General features: G+C 43.1%; 1 protein-coding gene across 3 annotated transcripts in view; it reads left to right on the top strand.

Moving 5' to 3' along the window:
* The window catches only part of LOC115463366 (programmed cell death 1 ligand 2-like), a 120,702-nt gene that overhangs the window by 46,722 nt on the left and 53,664 nt on the right, over window positions 1–20,316 (top strand). For 2 of the 3 annotated variants that reach the window (XM_030193797.1, XM_030193796.1), the window contains exons 3-4: window positions 11,004–11,366; window positions 12,185–12,466. In XM_030193797.1, the coding sequence (XP_030049657.1) occupies window positions 11,004–11,366; window positions 12,185–12,466 (645 nt within the window). Of the gene's footprint in view, window positions 1–7,076; window positions 7,131–11,003; window positions 11,367–12,184; window positions 12,467–20,316 lie in introns of those variants that run through there. The other variant, XM_030193798.1, reaches the window with a different exon arrangement.

Here is a 20,316-nt window from a genome sequence, read left to right as displayed (position 1 = left end):
TGGAGGGGGTGGCGTTAGAGAGGAAAGAGACATAATAATGTGGGGGAGAAGAGAGGGAAGAAGCTGGACACAGGGAGATATACAGAAACAGAGGGGAGATGATGGGCATGGAGGAGAGCATATGGACAGGGACACAAAGGGAAGGTGCTGCAAGGGGATGGTATAGGGTCACAGAGGGGCAATGCCGGACATGGGAGGGGATATATGCACAGAGAGGAAAGATGCTAGACATGGGGGTGGGGGAATAGGAACACAGAAGGGAGATGCTGGACTTGGGGGGACACAGAGGAGTGATGCTGGATACAGGGGGAGAGGATAGGGATATAAAGTAGTGATGATGGATGCAACGATATGAACACAGGGGAGATGCTTTGCTTCATACATTCCTGAGTGACTATTGGCTTTTTCCTAGGTTCTAGTTTAAAAGCTGCTCTATCTTCTTTATAAATTTGGTATTAGCAGCCTGTTTCTACTATAGCTAAGCCCATTCAGTTGTGTAACTGAAACTCCAACTTTGCTAGACAAATTCAACTCAACAGTTGCCATACAGTGCCTTCTGTGAAGTATTCTCTAGACAATATTTACAGGTTCTTTAAGTGTAGTTTAAATACACAGTTTCTTCCATAATTATTCTAACAGATTCTCCTCTCATGTTTGTTTGCTCTCTCTTTCTCACATTGAAATTCCTCTGTAGTTTTTGAAGGACACTTCTTTCCACAACCCACTACTATCTTAGCTCCTCATGAGTTCCACCTTTCCAGGTTAGCTCCAACCTTGTACCACTGGGCTCCTCACTGTATTTGGTAGCAGGACTTATTCATGAGGGAAACACTCCTAGTCTCTCTTGTTCCCCTGGATCCCTTGGGTCCAGGGTAGCACCAACCCCTCCCCCCCCCCCCCCTTTCACTGGGAGTTCTTTCTGTGCCCTGGCACTTGTGCAGGTTAATCCCTGTTTTTCCTTTGCCCTTTGACTGCTCTAGTTCTAAGAGGCCCACCCTTTCAGGACCTGAAGTTCTCCATCCTTCTTGGGAGGCAGAAAACAGGAGTAAAAGGACACTTCCCCTCCAAAGTTTGGGCCTTAAATAACCTAAAGAACCCACCTAATTCCTCTCCTGGGCACATCCCAGGTAGGTTCCCAGCTAGAACAATCTTAGGTGTCCTCCTGTCCTTAGCAAAATATAAAACTATAAGAAATGCATATTCCTAAAGCTAGCATATTATAATCAATACAAAATAAAATACTAGTTTATACCTTTGCTGGATCTGACCATTTTATTTTTCTGACTGGGTTGTACCTCCTCTCTTATCTTCAGACTGTGTCTCATTAGGGCCTAAGCCATGGTAAATGTTGAGTCCCCTTTCACAATTTTGGTAATGGCCTTATCAAGTTCTTATTGCAGCACTGGAAGATATATCAAAGGGTCTTTGAGCAGTAGAATTATGATTTTAAGGAATGACTTGCTGCAGAACAAATGGCTTAAGCTGCCATCTTGAAAGCCCTCCAGGCCATCACCCCCTTCCCTCTCCTTCCTCCCTTTACCTTTAGACTAGATGCAAGTCTCAGACATCAGGCACAAGTCCAAGTTCTTCTAGTTCTGGAACTTTGCCCTCTTAGACTCAGCTCTCAGAAGTTTCTTTTCATTCCTCCAATTCTCTCTGTTTTCTCTCCTGAGGCTTCCTCTGACCACCTACTCCTGACACACAGTGGCTTAGCCAGACAAAGACAACTAAACCTTTGTGGTACAATGATTTAACCAGTCAAAGAAACAAATGTTGTTGTGGGCCGCATTATTCATATGATCACAAATCCGTCCCCTAAAGGCAGGGACTTCTGCTGCTCTTACCTCATTCCTCCCAGACCTGGAAAGTTCCCCATTATATACCTTAGGCACTAAAATATCACAGTAGAAGGCACAACAAAAGCAACCCCACCAAAAGGATTGTTAGAAGGGGGGAAGGGATGGGAGGGGGCCTATAAGCGTGATTTACTGCCACCCCATCCTGTTATTACTACCAGATGCATGTAGTTCAGTGCTCCCAAATAGGGAGGACATTTTGGATATTGCCTACAGGCGTCAGTCCTCCTCACCTGGAAATGATCTGTCTGCTGCTCATTTCCTAATTCAAAAATAAACCAAAACTAAAACAAAGTACAAAATGGGGGAGGGGAGGGGAGGGGTAACAATGCACTTTCAAGTGTCAATATTTCTGCAGAAAAAAAAGAGCAGACCCAGATGAGATACACTCTGTACTGTGGAATCTGCTGATGCAGTTGGATGTATTTCTTCTAATAATAGTGCTGCTCAGAAAGTCCCTTTTTATGGTGACAGCTAAAGTATTTTGCCTCTTTATGAAAGTCATTAACTCAGCTGTTTTATCAGTACAACATAAGCATTTGATGCCAAAAACAAAGGGCCAGATTTACAGCTGGCCTGTAGTTTGATTAAGTTAAATGCCAGTGTTTATCTTAATCTGTAAATTCAATGGCCTCTATCCATCTGTTTAGTTTAGGAGTGTTATTTAGCTGCTAATGGACAATTTGTGATGCTACATCCGACCCACAATTATACAAAACAAATATTATCGGGCCATTGAGTGATTTAAATGGAGCAGCATTTTAGAAAGGACATACAAACAGGAATTGAGACATCCAGATTGGGATATCTCAGGTTCTACCAGTAATTTCGTACAGGATCCACCAGTGAAGAACCTGTTCTAAAATACATTGAGGAATGGCCATTTTTGTGCCGGGTACATGCAGTGGGAGCATCCATTTTAGAATATAAGCATATAAAATATTAGATAAAATATTTATATGCCAGCACATAGACATGTATGCTCTGAAAAAGCACAACCCCCCCCCCCCCCCCCCCAAAAGGTAAAGGAACCCCTACGCACAGAGCAACCAAATGCAAAAGTAGGGGTGGACCAAGAAGACTTGCAGCTGGATGGGTAGTGTATTAATCTTTATTTGCACCACTCATGTATTAGACCCAACACAGGGCCGTCATTTGAACGTACACACCTGTCTGCCTCAGGGGTCACTCGCTTAACACACGATGAATTGATAATGAGTCAGTGCAAAATAGAAAAAGCAACATACACATGTATGTGAAGGAACATAAAAATTTTAGAAACATAAACATTTATTTTTCCTGAAGCTGTCACACAGCCTGGTATCTCTTATCAATTTCACTTAGGTGGGGGGGTGGGAGTGCGGTATCAACCACTGGGGAATAAGAGGGCAACCTTCCCTAATCCCTCCAGTGGAACGCTGCTCAATTCGAGCACTTTCCTGAAATCTAGACCTCCCGGGGTAGCAGCTGTAAATCCCAATGTTGATCTTTTGGGACACAGACATACATTTCCCTTCTGAAATGGGAGCGTACACGTTTATTTGTTAGGCCTACCCTAGTGCTACCCCAAAACATACCCAGATCACACCCCCTTTCTGATATGTACATTTTAGATGCAATATATCCCAACTTTGTAAACTCAGTATTTAGACGTTTATCCACTATAAACATTTAAATACTGGGTTGTACAAGGCATACCACAAAGACCAACAAATGTGAACCTCTCCACATATATCCAGAATAGACTTATTATATCTGCTTGTTAGACTACTATCATGTCTTATCATAATCATGTCACCCAAGATCCATCTGTAATACTAAATATCTATCTTATCATGTATTTCCACTATTCATGATGTATTGTCTTATTCAACGAGACCTATAAAAAGAATCCTTCATAAAAGACTTACCATCAAATCTGTATTAGAACTAATCAACACTGAATTCCTTAATTTGGCTACTTTAATTTCACTGTTATTATTTAACGCTATACTTTATCCTACATTTTACATATCTGATATGTATTAATTATTTCTTTACTTCCAATTTTCTTGATATCTTATGTACCTTAATTGTAATAACACTCTGTTCTTCTCATTCCGTTAATGGCAATTGTCATTGCGGCATAATGTAAGCCACATTGAGCCTGCAAAGAGGTGGGAAAATGTGGGATAAAAATGCAATAAATAAATAAATAAATAAATAAATCATGAAGTAGCCCTTCTAAAATGAGCACCATAATTTCTAAAAATCTACAGATATGGGAGTTGCATTGGCCGTTCCTCTTGGCTATTTAGAGTCCTACTGCTTTCTAATGTGATGAGTGAGCAGTCACAGTATTCCATCCAGCATGTTGCAAACAGAATAAAGGGCATCCAGGTTATCCAACTGGATTGTGTGGCACTGATAATCTGTGTATTTTCATGTAGTGTTTTTGGCAATGTCAAAAGCATGGCTTGTTTTCAAATAGTGCAATGCTGTAATGCAAACATAATACTCTGATGGTAATGAGTTTTCTCATTATGTAGGCATAACTGTATTTATCACAGGCCATGAAAAACATAGGACTCCTAAAATGGAGTAAAGGGAGGTGATTAGAGGACTCTTTTGAAATCATTTAGAAGTAATTTCATGAACATTTTATGCATGTAAAAACTTGCTTTAAGCACCCATAAGGGTCTTTATAAAATTCCCCACATATTATACATGTAAAAGTATACCTGGTTACAGAGAAGCACATATAAGGGAAAGGGAATGGGATCTGATATACCGCCTTTCTGTGATTACAGTCAAAGTGGTTTACATATTATACACAGATACTTATTTTATACCTGGGGCAATGGAAGGTTAAGGGGGTCTTTTGCAAAGGCGTGCTAGTGTTTTTAGCACATGCTAAACGCAAGAGACACCCATAGGCAGGGGTGTGCTGGTAAATTTTTAACAACAGGCTCTTTCTCCGGACGTAGCCAGCTCTGCAGTTGGAAGGGCTAGGGGTGGGCGGGGGGGGGGGGGGTGGGAGCAACACTTGCCTCTCTCTCCTCTCTCCCTTCTTGCGGGCACGCTAGGCATACCTTTGCTGGCAGCCACTAAATGGACTGCCACCACTCCCAACATCTTGCTCTGAGCAGCATGCTGGAACTTCTCTCACATGCTCGAGAAGTCCCAGCCTGCTGCCCAGAGCTGGAAACAAGGAGCGGGGAGCAGCAGTAGTCTATTTACTTGGCTGACAGGGCTCAGCATCCCCACCAGCAAAGTTAAAGATAATTCAGCAGGGGGCCCAAGCCCACATTTTGGGAGCCAGTTGTTAAAGTAGCCATGGAGGGCCCTACTTTAACAACCGGCTCCCAAAATTCTTAAAAACTTAACAACTGGCTCTTGCGAGCCTGTGAGAGCGTGCTCCAGCACACCACTGCCCATAGGACTATATGGGCATTTCTTATGTTTAGCACATGCATATTTAATGCGTGAGCTAAAAACACTAGCATGTTTTTGTAAAAGGGGCCCTAAGCATAGGAGCCAACTTTTCAAAATGATTGGGGGTGCTGAATTTTTTTTTTTTTTTTACAGGTGGTGCATTCCCCTGCCCCCCTCCCCACTCCCCTATCCCTCCCTCTGAGTTCCAAGCCTCCCTCCCTGCCTCCGAGTTCCAGCCCCCCCTCTCACTCTCCCAGTTCCAGGCCAGGCCCCCTCTCCTCCCCCTCCGAGTTCCAGGCCTGCCTCCCTCCCTGCCTCTGAGTTTCAGGCTCCCCCCTCACCCTCCCACCCAATTCCAGGCCCCCCTTCTCACCCTCCTAGTTCCAGATCCCCCTCCCCCCCAGTTCCAGGCCCCCTCCCCCTCCCTCCCAGTTCCAGGGTGGCCCCCCCCATCTCCCTCCCTCCTTCCGAATTTAAAAGTCACTCATCTTACCCCCTGGTTGGAGGAGTTACATCTGCAGCAGCAGCAGCCCAGGAAAAAGCGTGCAGGCAGGAGACTCAGAGCTGTTCCGTCTGCTCTCTCTCAGCTCTGGTCCCGCCCTTGCGTAAATAGGAAATGAGGGCAGGACCAGAGCTCAGAGAGACCAAACGGAATAGCTCTGAGTCTCCTGCCTGCACGCTTTTCCTGGGCTGCTGCTGCAGATGTAACTCCTCCGACGAGGAGGTAAGATGAGTTACTTTTAAATTTCGGAGGGAAGGGGGACGCCCTGCAGGGAACTTCCGATGGGTGACTATTGGGGGTGCTCGAGCACCCACAGCACCCACGGAGTCGGCTCCTATGACCCTAAGTGACTTGTCGAGGGTCACAAGGAGGTGCTGTGGGAATCAAACACAGTTCCCTTGTTTCAAAGTCCACTGCACTAACCATTAGGCTACTCCTAATCAATGTAGGTGTGTTCTACGGTGGAATTTGGGAAGAGTGCAGGTAGAATTGCAATTTACATAGTAACATAGTAAATGACGGCAGATAAAGACCTGTTCAGTCCATCCAGTCTGCCCAACAAGATAAACTCATTTACATGATATATGATACTTTATATGTATACCCGAGTTTGATTTGTCCTTGCCTTTCTCAGGGCACAGACCATAGAAGTCTACCCAGCACTGTTCTTGTACTAAGTTCTGAAGCTAACATCGAAGCCCCTTAAAATTTACACTCCAGTCCATCCCTATCTATTCAGTCACAATCAGGGCATAGACCATAGAAGTCTGCCCAGCTCCCATTTTGTTTTCCAATTACCAGCATTGCCTCCCAATCTCCGCTAAGATTCCGTGGAACCATTCCTTCTAAACAGGATTCCTTTGTGTTTATCCCACGCATGTTTGAATTCCATTACCGTTTTCATCTCCACCATCTCCCACGGGAGGGCATGCCACATATCCACCACCCTCACTTTCTAAAATATGTACATATTTTATGCACTATTCCACCTGTCCCTAAGAGGAAATGTCCACTGCTCCAGTCTAACTGCGATTATGGCTGCTTTTCCTCAGCATTTTACATAGGTGCCTAAGTGTCCTTCTAAAATAGACTAGAAATCAGGGCCAGAACTAGGGGGTAGCAAATGGGTTGGCTGCCCCAGGTGTTAGTCATCGAGGGATGTCTTTTCCCTAACTCCTCCTTCCTGCCTTCCCTCAGTTCTCTACCCTCCCTATCCTCCCAGAATGAACAGGCTGTCATGTGTTACCCGTACTCAATCCTCTTCCAACCATGCATCTCTGCGGGCTGGCAGCAGAAGACATGTTTAATCTGACCTGCTGTCTTTTGTTGCAGTTTTCATCCTGAACATTGAGGTGGCGGTAAGGGCTCCTGCACTAGCCTGGTGGTAACTGGGTAGTATTCAGCACTACCCGATTAGTGCCTACAGAAATATTTTTTGAATATTTCCACTAGCACCAGAAATTCTGCGTGCTGGGGTGGAACTACCGCTGGCACCCGCGCTGTGCCAATGATAGTTCCAGATTGGTGTGCTGTGAGCCCATGTTGGGCTTACTAAGTTGGGGGAAGGAAGGAACTGGGGTGGGAATAGAGCAAAAGAGGGGGACAGGATCAAGTTAGAAGGTAAGAATTAAGTCAAGAGAGAGGATCTGTACTATTTTGTGCCATGCTTCCCACTCTTCTCCCCAACAGTAAATGCACACTTAATTTACTGTAAGTTTTATGTCAAGCTGTACCTGCTGTACACGCCTTGGATAGATTTCTTCATAAAACCAGTTCATAAAAATTCCAATCAATGCATAAATAAAGTTCTTGCTGCAGCAGACACTGCATACCACTGCAGTACACTGTGGCAATTCAGGGTGCTGTCAAATTGAGATGTCGGCATTGTACTGTATTTTCAGTAACTTGTGAAACAAAGCATCAAAATTGTATTAAGGTACTGAGGAACTTTAATCAAAGGGGAAAGATTTATGGAAACTTCTCTCTTGGCAAAGATCGCAGCCAACTAAGGATGTACATTTGTTTGAAACAATACAGAAAACATTTGCCATCTCGTTTCATATCATATTTACATGGAAATTACCGGGGGAAAAATATTGTGGATTTTTTTCAGTTCACATTATGTAGGGAAGATGGAATCTGTGGAGTTGCAAGTTCAACAGGTTATCAATAGAAATCAAACAAAATAAAACATGGAAAAGAAAATAAGATGATACCTTTTTTATTGGACATAACTTAATACATTTCTTGATTAGCTTTCGAAGGTTGCCCTTCTTTGTCAGATCGGAAATAAGCAAATGTGCTAGCTGACAGTGTATATAAGTGAAAACATTCAAGCATTACTATGACAGTCTGACAGGGTGGGAGGATGGGGGTGGGTAGGAGGTATGCATGGGGACATCAAAGCACATCATTGATATTCTAACAGGATGGGTGTGGATAGGTGAGGGGTGGGGTGATCAACAGAGACATACAGCTTTATGGTTTATAATGGGCTAGGAACCCCAGATCCTTGTTAAATCCTTTCTGTTGGGTGTTAAAATATTCAATCATTCTGACTTCAAAGGTCTTACGTTCTTGTATGGTTTTAAAGTTACCTTTCAGGATTCTCACTGTGAAGTCACTGGTACAGTGTCCTGGTCCTGTAAAATGCTGACTTTTTCACTTATATACACTGTCAGCTAGCACATTTGCTTATTTCCGATCTGACAAAGAAGGGCAACCTTCGAAAGCTAATCAAGAAATGTATTAAGTTATATCCAATAAAAAAGGTATCATCTTATTTTCTTTTCCATGTTTTCTTTTGTTTGATTTCTATTGATAACCTTAAGAGTGGACTAACATGGCTACCACACTCCTCTACTTAAGTTCAACAGGTGAAATCAACAGTCTATTGTTGTACAAGATAAAATGGCTTTGTATCGGAAAATTGAGAACTTTGAAAATTATACAAAAAGCTTGAACTTGAGCTTATTAAACTTTCCAAAGGTTTTGACATCTACAGATATTTATACATTTCTGAAGGATATTTTTGGATATGTGGAGACTGCTTAACTCCCTTGAGTACAATATATTTGATTCCACGTTCAGTTAAGAAGCGTACTAGCTCTTTAGAGAAACCTAATCAAGGAGATATTTCCTGTGCCAGTTTAAATTTAACTAACATTCTGGAAACTTCAGCAGAGGAGGTAATTTCTCCAGCTACTTTTTTGGTTTAGTTTATATTTCAACGGGATAAGGAAGCACTTTTGTGTCATTTCTTTAGATTAAAGGACTGTAACTTTATGGGGGGGGGAAGTATCTATTTTTCCTGATGTTTCTCATTGGACTGAAACTCAACGGAAGAACCTTTTGATTTATCGTTCCAAGGTTCTGCCAATCGGTGCAGTATTTCAATTATGTTGTCCTTGTAAATGTATAATTTCCTTGAATAATGTGAAATATGTTTTATTTGAGCCCTTTGGGCTGTGTCCATTTGACCTTCAGAGGGTTATATATCAACCAAAACAGGATTAAGAGATTTAAGGTATAGGTCTCACATTTTCTTTCTTTGGACCCCTTTACTATCACAAGTACATATTGTGGCACAGTATGCTACTTACAATGTCAACACAATGCACATTAAAACAACTCAATAGACAGCATAGGGTGTAAGTCGAGGTGGAGCATATATATGCACATAAATATCAAAATTTCACCTAAGCACTATCCCTCAGATAATAATATAATAATAATCATAGAATTTTGTTATCCGCTTGTACCTATTCAGTTCTAAGCAGGTTACAATATAAAAGAGAATTACATAATTTGACAAAAGCATACATAAAATAGATTGATTATCATTGCATTAATTAAAATATCCTAACCAGCCCCTGAGCTGGATGAGTCACATTTCTAAAATAAGGTTGTTTTAATCCTTCTCCTAAAATTCATGTAATTGAGCGCTGATCCCAGATCTGTGCGCAAACTAGTTAATGAGGTGTTAATGGGTACTAATTAGGAGACTTTACACACAGATCTGCCCATGCACTATTCTAGAACAATGGGTCACAGAATTGTCTCGTGTGCAACTCAAAAGGTGATGTGGCCAGGGGAGGGACATGGATGGGTCTGGGGCATTCCCAAAATTTAGAGACTGCTATAGAATAGGGTCTTTTATGTGTCCAAGTGCCAGTATTTATACCAGGTTTCAGCAGGCATCAGTTCTTGTGCCTAATTGCCAATGCACATACATACTCGATTATACTAATCCTATATAACAATTTGTACCGTCAATGTTCCAAGCCTGGCTGGGTTCGTAACATCCTGATGTCAGCAAGCCTCCAGCGTTCCATTCACTCTCGCTGTCCCGCCCTCGTGTAAAGACAAAATTACGTCAGAGGGTGGAACAGTGAGAGGGAAGGGAACGCTAGAGGCGAGATGACGTCAGGATGTTACAAACGCAAGCAAGTGAAGGCAACGGAACGCTAGAGGGCAGGACGGAATCGCGGGACATTGAGGTGAGGGGAGAGCATGGCAGAGGAGAATCGATGGACATGAATGGGATGGGAGGAGAGGAGAGAATCGCGGGACATGGATGGGAGGGCAGGGCAGAGGAGAATCACTAGGGAGGGCAGAATCATGGGACACGGATGGGAGGGCAGGGCTCAGGACAATCACAGGACATGGAGGGGAGGACAGAATCATGGGACATCAAGGGGAGGGCAGGACAGAGGAGAATCGATGGACATGGATGGGATGGGAGAAGAGGAGAATTGTGGGCCACGGATGGGAGGGCAGGGCACAGGACAATCGCTGGACATGGAGGGGAGGACAGAATCGCAGGACATCAAGGGGAAGGCAGGGCAGAGGAGAATCGATGGACATGGATGGGATGGGAGGAGAGGAGAGAATTGTGGTACACGGATGGGAGGGCAGGGAAGAGGAGAATCGCTGGACATGGAGGGGAGGTCAGAATCGCAGGACACAGAGGGGAGGGGAGGGAAGAATCGCTGGACAGGGAGGGTAGGGCAAGGAAGAGAGGAAAAATCGCTTAGACGAGAGCCTTCCTAGGGCCCGTTTCATTTTTGACAAAACGGGCTTGGTTCCACTAGTGTTGTATAAAGGAAAGTAGACACATTGTTCTAGAACCATCTCCTTTGTAGTCTGCCTGTGTTTGCATGTTTACTTTAAGCACATACTTATGAAAGGGTTGGACCACGTCAGTATAATGTTGTATTTCCCATTTATAGCTTTATTCACGATACAGGTCCCCAGATCTGTCTATGTCGTGCAGTATGACAGTACGGTGAACATGACCTGCACATTTCCCGTGGCTGGCGGCTTAAGGATGAAAGACTTAAAGGTCTATTGGCATCAAATATCTTCCTCACAAATGGTGGAGAAAGAAATATATGCAGTGGACAGTGGGAAGGAGAACCTCACCCTGCAAGACGTCAGCTATAGAGGAAGAGCAACGCTGCTGAAGGACGAACTGTACAAGGGACAAGCTGTGCTCGAGATCAGCAATGTGAAGCTCACAGACGCAGGAACCTATCGCTGCCTTATCATCTATGGAGGAGCAGACTACAAACAAGTCTCTCTGCAAGTGCAAGGTGAGATGCCTCAAAAAAAGTACAAATATTTCATTCTGCACCAAAAGCTGAAAATTCATTTAAATCTAGGCACCTAAAATTTAGGAACATAGGCTCAGCTTTTCTTCAGACTTGATCCTTTTGTCTCTGCCTATCATTCGGCCTCCATGAGCTACATTTATATGGCAGCAGAAAAGGAAGGTACTGATAGCCCAGGAGAAGTACAGAGTTTTAAAGGAAAGCCAACAGAATATATGAGTAGAGCTGACAATACCTCTAGGTGGCTTTTGCATATTGTAAAAGTATTACTTTTAAAACAGATAGGAGGAAATACTTTTTCACTCAACGAATAGTTAAGCTCTGGAACTCTTTGCCGGAGGATGTGGTGACAGTGGTTAGCGTATCTGGGTTTAAAAAAGGTTTGGACAAGTTCCTGGAGGAAAAGTCCATAGTCTGCTATTTAGACATGGGGAAGCAACTGCTTGGCCTGGGTTTTGCCCTGGGTTTTGTAGCATGGAATGTTGCCACGATTTGGGTTTTTGCCAGGTACTTGTGACCTGGCTTGGCCACTGTTCAAAACAGGATACTGGGCTAGATGGACCATTGGTCTGACCCAGTATGGCTACTCTTATGTTCTTATGTACTTTTATTTTCTGAGGAAAAGCCATTAGCAATTCCCATCGTTACGCGTTCATTAAAGGTATCCCCTACCCTAACTGCATTATGGCTTGTTAACAATTTGTCTGAGCACTGAGCAGTGATAGAATGAGAAAGTTCAGTGTGGGAGCATAAAAATAGTGGGGATAATAAAGAACGTTTGTATGCTCTCATATTTACAGCGTCCTTCACAAAGATAACTACTTGGACAGAGAGAACTCCATTTTCTGCAACAGACGTGTCTCTGAGCTGCCAGTCTGAAGGGTTCCCCCTTCCAGAGGTATTCTGGCTGAGCAATGGCTTGAACAGCAACTTGTCTCCTTCCACATCCCACACAATGACTGCAGATGGACTGTACAATGTAACCAGCACTCTCCAGATCAAGCCCAGCTCCAGTCAAAACTACAGCTGCGTGTTCTGGAATAGAGAACTCGAGGAGAGGACTATGAAACTCTTCCATTTAGGTAACAGCTGACCCATGACTTCACTTTCACTTCTTCACGTGGCACTCGAGGAAGAGGGCGCTGAGGGGCTGATGCAGAAAGGCTCACAATAGAGTGTGTTGTTTCTACCATTATGCAAAAGGCTCATTGCATGCAGATTTCATGTGGCAAACCTGCAGCAAGAGTGGTGGGAGTATGCTGGACGCAAGCACACGAGGTTTTGTGGTAAGCTCGGCTTCTTGTATGCATCTTCAAACTCAAAGCAAAAGTGTCGGCACACATCAGCACTTGTTTTTCTGCGCCTAAATATGAGCCTTGCAAAAATTGTTTGCACATGAAAATTATGAGAGGCTCATATTTAGGAGTAGAAGAACAGATACCGATGATGTGCTTTCACTTTATCCTCTGGGAAAAATTTTTGCATTGTACACACATAAAAAGTGGGCAGTGTACCCTACGTTGCACTGAGTAATTAGCTCATTAGCATACATTTTTAGGCAACTTGTGCTGTGTCTTCCCACGTGAGCTAACACCCACACACAATTCCTTTGTTCATCGATCAGCGTGTACAACCCATGTTCAGCCTGCGGTTGCTTTCTGCATCAGCCTCTGAGTGACCATTAGGAAAAATGCCTTACCATTGCATGTCACAGTATTGATTTGCTCTGAATGAAATTCAGCAACTACAGCTTTTATGGCTGGGGTTGTGGGGAGCTAAGCGGTTTGAATCTTTATGGTGTTCCAGTGAAAAAACACAGGCACCTCCAGATAATCAGTGTTTGTGTGTGTGTACATGTGTGCGCACACATTTCGTCTCTTATACTTTAGAGTTAATTTTATAAGGGGGTACCAACTTGTCTTTTAAAATACTCCACATAAGTGGCAGGTGTGGACATTTTACACCAGCCTTGTACAGGTGTAAATATCCATGCCAACATTTTTCAAGTACTCAAATAAATTATAGTGTTTTTTTACAATTATGTGCATAAACCCTCCCATGTGCACATCCACGACTGATAGAAGACTGCAAGCGGCTTGACCACTTAACACCCTTACAGCAAAAACTACTGGTTACCAGCAGAGACGTAGTTAGGTGGGTCGCCAGGGGAGCAACCGCTCCCCCAAATGGACTTCTGATAATGCCAACACCTATTTTTCATGCAATCTGTCACGTGAAAAATATGCACCGGCACTGTTGGAAATCCACTCTCCATTCCCCCTGACACCTCAACCTGGCTACGCTTCTGATTACCAGTACCTTACAGGGCTAAATTTACAACTCTTATGATTTTCAAGGTCCTTTGATTTTCAAGGTCCTGAGACAAAATGGGTCAGAGTACTTAAAGAATAAGTTAGCTCTTGACATACCTTTGAGAAGGTCTTCTCAAGAAGCATCACTATCTGTACCCTCATCAGAAAAAATTGTTCAATGTGATACCTAGAGGTCTATAAAATAATGAGTGGAGTGGAACGGGTAGACGTGAAGCGTCTGTTTACGCTTTCCAAAAATACTAGGACTAGGGGGCATGCGATGAAGCTACAAAGTAGTAAATTTACAATGAATCTGAGAAAAATTTTCTTCACTCAACGTGTAATTCAACTCTGGAATTCGTTGCCAGAAAATGTGGTAAAGGCGGTTAGCTTAGCAGAGTTTAAAAAAGGGTTGGACAGCTTCCTAAAGGAAAAGTCCATATACCGTTATTAAATTGGACTTGAGGAAAATCCACTATTTCTGGGATAAGCAGCATAAAATGTTTTGTACTTTTTTGGGGATCTTGCCAGGTATTTGCGACCTGCATTGGCCACTGATGGAAAAAGGATGCTGGACTTGATGGACCTTTGGTCTGTCCCAGTATGGCAATACTTATGTACTTATGACCTTCTCAGAAGTAACCTCCATACCCTGGAACTTAGTCTAACTCAATGCTACCTTTGCTTGGTAGCCACTCAGCCCCTGGGCTAGCTTACTGCACACCTTGTCCCTTAGACCTGATCCTCATATCTTACTCTACTGTACATATAATTTACCTCCAGTTTGGCCACCCATCTATTTATCCTATTACTTTGAACTATCCATCTTGTCCCATCTATATATCTTGGCTATATATTAAGAATTGTAAGAACAGCATTAGCATCATATCTATGTTATTTTAATGTTGTAATTAGTTTCTATTTTAGTATTTCACTGGTATTCTGCATATATCATGAGCATTATGCATATATCATGTTTTTCCATGCTGTCTACTATGGTATCATTTGCATTCTGCTGACGATTATCATATTTCTGTTATATGATTGTTCTAATGTGCTGTTAAATGTATGTATTTCTGATATTGTTTCATGGTAGACCTATTACAAGGTTTCAATTTGCTATCTCCAAGTTTGTTTCTTTGATTGTATTTTTGTTTATATTTGGTCATTTGTCCTATTATTATGCTCTTAACAAAATTGTAAGTTTTATAGTAAATGTACGTACTATACACCACCTTGGGTGAATCTCTTCATAAAAGTGGTTAGTAAATCCCAATAAATAAATACATACATTTATTTTTTATTAAGATTTATTTACCACCTTTTTGAAGGATTCACTAAAGGCAGTGTACAGTAAGAATAAATCAAACATAAGCAATAGTCAATTACAGTAGTAAAAGTAGTCAAATAACAATACGAAGTATAGCATACTATACTACTTACAATGTCAACACAGTGCATAATAAAACATTTTAATAGACTGCATAGGGTATAAGCAAAGATGGAACATATAGATAGGTAAGAGAGTAAGAGGAATTAGAAAATAAGGGGACATATTTAAAGAAAGTTGCATATGAGGTCAGAGAGGTGATTAAATATTTTCTCAGCTAGGGTAGGAGTGGATGTGTGTGTGTGTGTGTGTGTGTGTGTGTGTGTGTGTGTGTGTGTGTGTGTGTGTGTGTGTGTGTGTGTGTGTGTGTGTGTGTGTGTGTGTGTGTGTGTGTGTGTGTGTGTGTGTGTGTGTGTGTGTGTGTGTGTGTGTGTGTGTGTGTGTGTGTGTGTGTGTGTGTGTGTGTGTGTGTGTGTGTGTGTGTGTGTGTGTGTGTGTGTGTGTGTGTGTGTGTGTGTGTGTGTGTGTGTGTGTGTGTGTGTGTGTGTGTGTGTGTGTGTGTGTGTGTATATGTGTGTGTGTGTGTGTTACTAACAAGTTAGTTACTTCTTCCATTAAAGGCCTAGTTGAAGAGCCAAGCTTTCACCTGCTTCCTGAAGTACAGGTAGTCTTGTGTTAAGCGGAGCCTTTCAAGAAGTGCATTCCAGAGTGTGGGGGCTACTCTGCAGAAGGCTCACTTGTGGGTATCACATCGTGTGATGTCTTTTGGAGAGGGTGTGGTTAGGGATACTCCTTGGGAGGACCTTAGTGTCCTTGGAGGTGTGTAGAGGGTGATCCTATACTTCAAGTACTGAGGGACATTTCCTTTAAGGGCCTTGAAGATCAGGCACACTTTTAAATTTAGCCCTGTATTATACTGGTAGCCAGTGAAGTTTTTACAAAAATGGTGTGATGCAACCTTCTATTAGTCTTGCTGCAGCATTCTGAATCAACTGGAGCTGCTGCAGGCCCTTTGTAGACAGACCAGCGTAGAGTGCATAAATAAATGTAAAAGACTATGTGTGTAAAAAGGCCTTTACATACAAGGCCTTTACATACAAAAAAATTCCTTTATCAAATTAAATCCTAAAAGGACAGTAAGGTGCATGACTGCTGTTCTCCCTGGAACAATTAACAGCCCACTTCCAATCCTGAGATTGTGGCAGACTGATAAAACCTAGAGCTATTCTCTAGTACAGTTCAGTACACAGAGGAAGGTCGATCTTGAGAATCCCTGTGCTGGAGTTTGATTTGTCGTCTGTTAAGAGGCATTTGTCAAACTCTCACACCTTCTTCTTGGTGGCTCAGGTAATGATACATTTCCTTTCTAGTTTTTGTAGTTATAATTTTGCTCCCTATGGCCTCCAACCTCCCAAATCCCAAGGTAACTCTTCAGAGTTCTTTTCATTAAAGGTGTCTCTTTTTGTCATTTATTTATTTAGGGCCCTTTTACTAAAGGGAATTAAGCCCTTAGGGGTCCTTTTACCAAGCTGCGATAAAAAGGGCCCTGCGCTAGCGACCGGGGCCCTTTTTGCCGCATGCTGCGGCCCTTTTCACTGCAACGGGTAAAAGACCAAGAAAATGGCATGGTCATGCGGTAAAATTTAACATACTGTGTGGCCATGCAGGGAGAGCAGTTAGCACCACCCATTGAGGTGGCGTTAAGAGCTTCTGCGCTAACCTGGCAGTAACTGAGTAGTACGTGGCGCTGCCCGATTACCACTGGGATGGCCCTGTGCTGTGTGCACCGTGGCTGGAACTACCACCAGCACCCGTGTTCGGCTGGCAGTAGTTCCAGATTAGCATGCAGTAAATCCGTGTTAGGTTTACCGCTGCTCTGTAAAAGGGTCCCTTAATGCGCGGTTACTGTGCTTAAGAGGCTACCACAGAAACAGGTTAAAGAGTTTTTAGGTATATTAAGGATGGCATTCAGCCCACGGGAGGCAGCCTACATAAGTGCCGCAGTCAGTGTTGACCCCGGATATTCAGTGCTAGGCAATTTTCCAGTGACTGGCATTAAATATGCGGGGGGAGGGGAGGAGGGGGGTTGTTTGGCCAGCTCAAACTTAACTGGCTATGTCAATATTCAGTTCTGGCTGGTTAAGTTTATAGCGGACAAAGATAGGACTGCTAGGGGTCCTTTTACTAAGGTGCGCCAAAGAATGGCCTGCGGTAGTGTAGGCGAGTGTTTTGGCTGCGTGCAGATCCATTTTTCAGCGCACCTGTAAAAATGTCTTTTTTAAATTTTGACCAAAAATGGATGTGCGGCAAAATGAAAATTGACGCGTGTCCATTTTGGCTCTGAGACCTTACCGCCAGGCATTCACTTAGCGGTAAGGTCTCACGCGTTAACCGGGACGGTAATGGTCTATGCGCGTAAATGAATGGTAGAAATAAAATAATGAGACAAACATTACAAAGCTAGATCAAGGATCTTGAAAACCAACGTGGGAGAAATAATTTGGAATATCAGAGGGTGCAGAATGTGGCTGGTTAAGCAACAGATTTCGAAACCAAAGCTGGCAGGAAGTGCATCACTAAATCTACTTCAGGTGAAAGTTTGGCTCTTCTTCCAAGCTTTTAATGGAAATAGCAACTAATTAGCTAGTCATTCACACACAAAGACTGAGGGCTCCTTTTACAAAGGCGCAGCAAGTCTACCGCAGGCTTGCCACGTGGGTATCCAGCACTGCTGCTGAGCTACCGCAGGAGCCTGATGGTAGTGCCGCCACCCCCACCACGCGCCATTTCCAGCATGTCAAAATTATTTTAATTTTTTTTCAGAGTTTCCAAGTTTCTTTATTATGTACTAGCCCACTCTAAGAAGGCCGTCAGGGCAGTTTACAATCTAAAAAGGAAGAGACAGTGAGAAAGGGAAAACAGAAAATCAAGGATGATGACTTGACACAAAAAGGAAAGTGAGGGGAGAACTACAATCCAGTTGAACCTGGAGATAGAAGAAATGCCAAGAGGGTAAGGAGACCCTGGCAAAAGAATTAAGAGAAAACAGAGGAAAGCAGAAACTAGAGACTGGGACCAACACAAGTAGAAAAATATTGACCAGACCACAAAGACAGAAACAAAAAAGAATTTATATTCTGATTATGTAACATAATAACATAGTAAGTGATGGCAGATAAAGAGCTGAACGGTCCATCCAGTCTGCCCACCTGTCACACTCATTATCAGTTAATGATTAAATCAACGAGTGTGATATAAAATACTTGATCATGGTGTTTCTTTGGTGTTCCTGGGACATAAATCATAGAAGTCTGTCCAGCCCTGTCCTTATGTTCTAACTACTGGAGTTGCTGTTAAAGCCCACTCCAGTCTATCTGTCTTGTCATTTGCCGGGCACAGACCATAAAAGTCTGCCCAGCACTGTCCTCAGGTTCCAGCCACTGAAGTTGCTGTCAAAGCCCTTTCCAGCCCATCCTAAACTGTATTGCCATATACGGGACACAGACCATACAAATCTGCCCAGCATCGGCCATAGTTCATCACAGCCAGAGTCGCCATCTAAGCGTCACTTGACACAACCACACACATGCAGCCATTTAAGTTTAGGTTTCTTATACCATCCATTTTCTAATTAGAGATCCTCTGTTTTTATCCCACTCCATTTTGAATTCTGTCACTGTTTTTGTTTCTACCACCTCCCTCGGGGAGGAAGGTAATAGATAAGAATGTCAGTTTTTTGGAATGTACTTTTGCCAAAGCTGGTGTTAGGCATGGCTTGGGCCCACAAAAAAACCCTCACTGATTGGCCTTTGGTCTCATTCTTTGAGATAGGCTACCCTTGGCGTCTCTGCAATAGCTACCTTCCACCGATGCAACAGTTCTAGCTGTGCCCTCCTCGTGTAGGGTAATTTATGTGCACACTTGATGACATCACATTGTAGCGATGCCATCAGCCAGATATGGCAATGTGACCTCTTCAACATGCACATGTGATAAGGTCATATTGCTGCATCAGAACATTAATGTCACTACAATATGACATCATCAAGTATGCATATAACTTACCCCACATGAGGTGGACACCACTGAAACTTGCATTAGCAGTAAAGTAGGTATGATCTGGGCTGCCTAATATCTCTTTATCCATGGTCACCAGGGCAGAAGGCATATGTACTGTAACATTGTCTGTACCTTCTCTCCCTCTGCCACTCAGAAGAAAGAGCTAGCTAGCCAGAAAAAGCTACTAAACCTCACTCCATAGGGAAATGCAGGGAGAGGAGAGTGGGGGTGGGAAGGGAAGAGAAGGAAAAAGCTGGAGTGGAGGCGGGGCCAGGGAGGAGGTCCAGTGTACCTGCTTGCCTAGGGCCCACTGAAGGGTTAATCCTGCCCTGAATGCATTGTTTTAGTCAGGAAAAGTACAGTCCCAACAGAAAAAGGAGGTACAAGTATGTGAAGGTACCTTTTCTGTAAACAATTTTCAAAGTGGAAGTAACAAATGCATAATCTGTTCATAAAAAGTACCGGCAGACTGTGCAACAATACGGGAATTGTGCAGATTGCCCTTTCAATATAGATATGATTTTAAATGAAATGCTGCTTACACATAGCTGAAACCTTAAAATCAGCTGGCTGATAGAAGTTCTGAAATTGCATGGCAGCTGAGTAATGTGGATTTATGGTCATATGAAATGAAAACACAGTAGTAGTGAGTGAAATGTAAAGTCCTGTAACCTCAGATGTTCATTCTGTGCTCTCCACACATTGCCCCACCTTTTCCCACAGTATATTGCTTTGTTTTAAATATTCCTGGTAACCCAGGGGGGAACAATTTTTAAAAGGGAAATTTTTCAGTATACAGCACCTCACTGGCAGGTGTCAGCTGTTGAGATTATCTGCATCTGCCTGGCACTCTGTCTCTCTCTTCACTCACAGGTGGGGCTGTCTGTCTCTGCTTCTCTCAGGAAAGGCTGTTTCTTGCCCTCTCTCTGAGTGGGCACCCTGACTGACTGATCCTCCCTTTCTAATGATAAATTCTTTTTGGCAGGCTGGATGAGCTAGCTGGCTGGCTTTGTCTCTAAAGATGAAGAGAGCAAAGTAACTCAAACATTATACAAAGATTCTCTTCTGTCTTAAATAAATGTTAGTTAGGGATACCATACAAACAAGGACAACATCCACTCTGACCACCCTCCCCCACCACCCTGGTGCTGTGAACACCAGGAAACAACAAAGCAGAAAAGGGAAAATGAGCTTAAAAAAATAAAAGGAATGGACTAAAATACTGTTCTGA

Source organism: Microcaecilia unicolor, chromosome 2 (genome assembly GCF_901765095.1).
Source record: "Microcaecilia unicolor chromosome 2, aMicUni1.1, whole genome shotgun sequence".
NCBI lineage: Eukaryota > Metazoa > Chordata > Amphibia > Gymnophiona > Siphonopidae > Microcaecilia > Microcaecilia unicolor.
The sequence above is the reverse complement of the archived record's forward strand: the minus strand, read 5'-3'. Positions and strand labels throughout refer to the sequence as shown.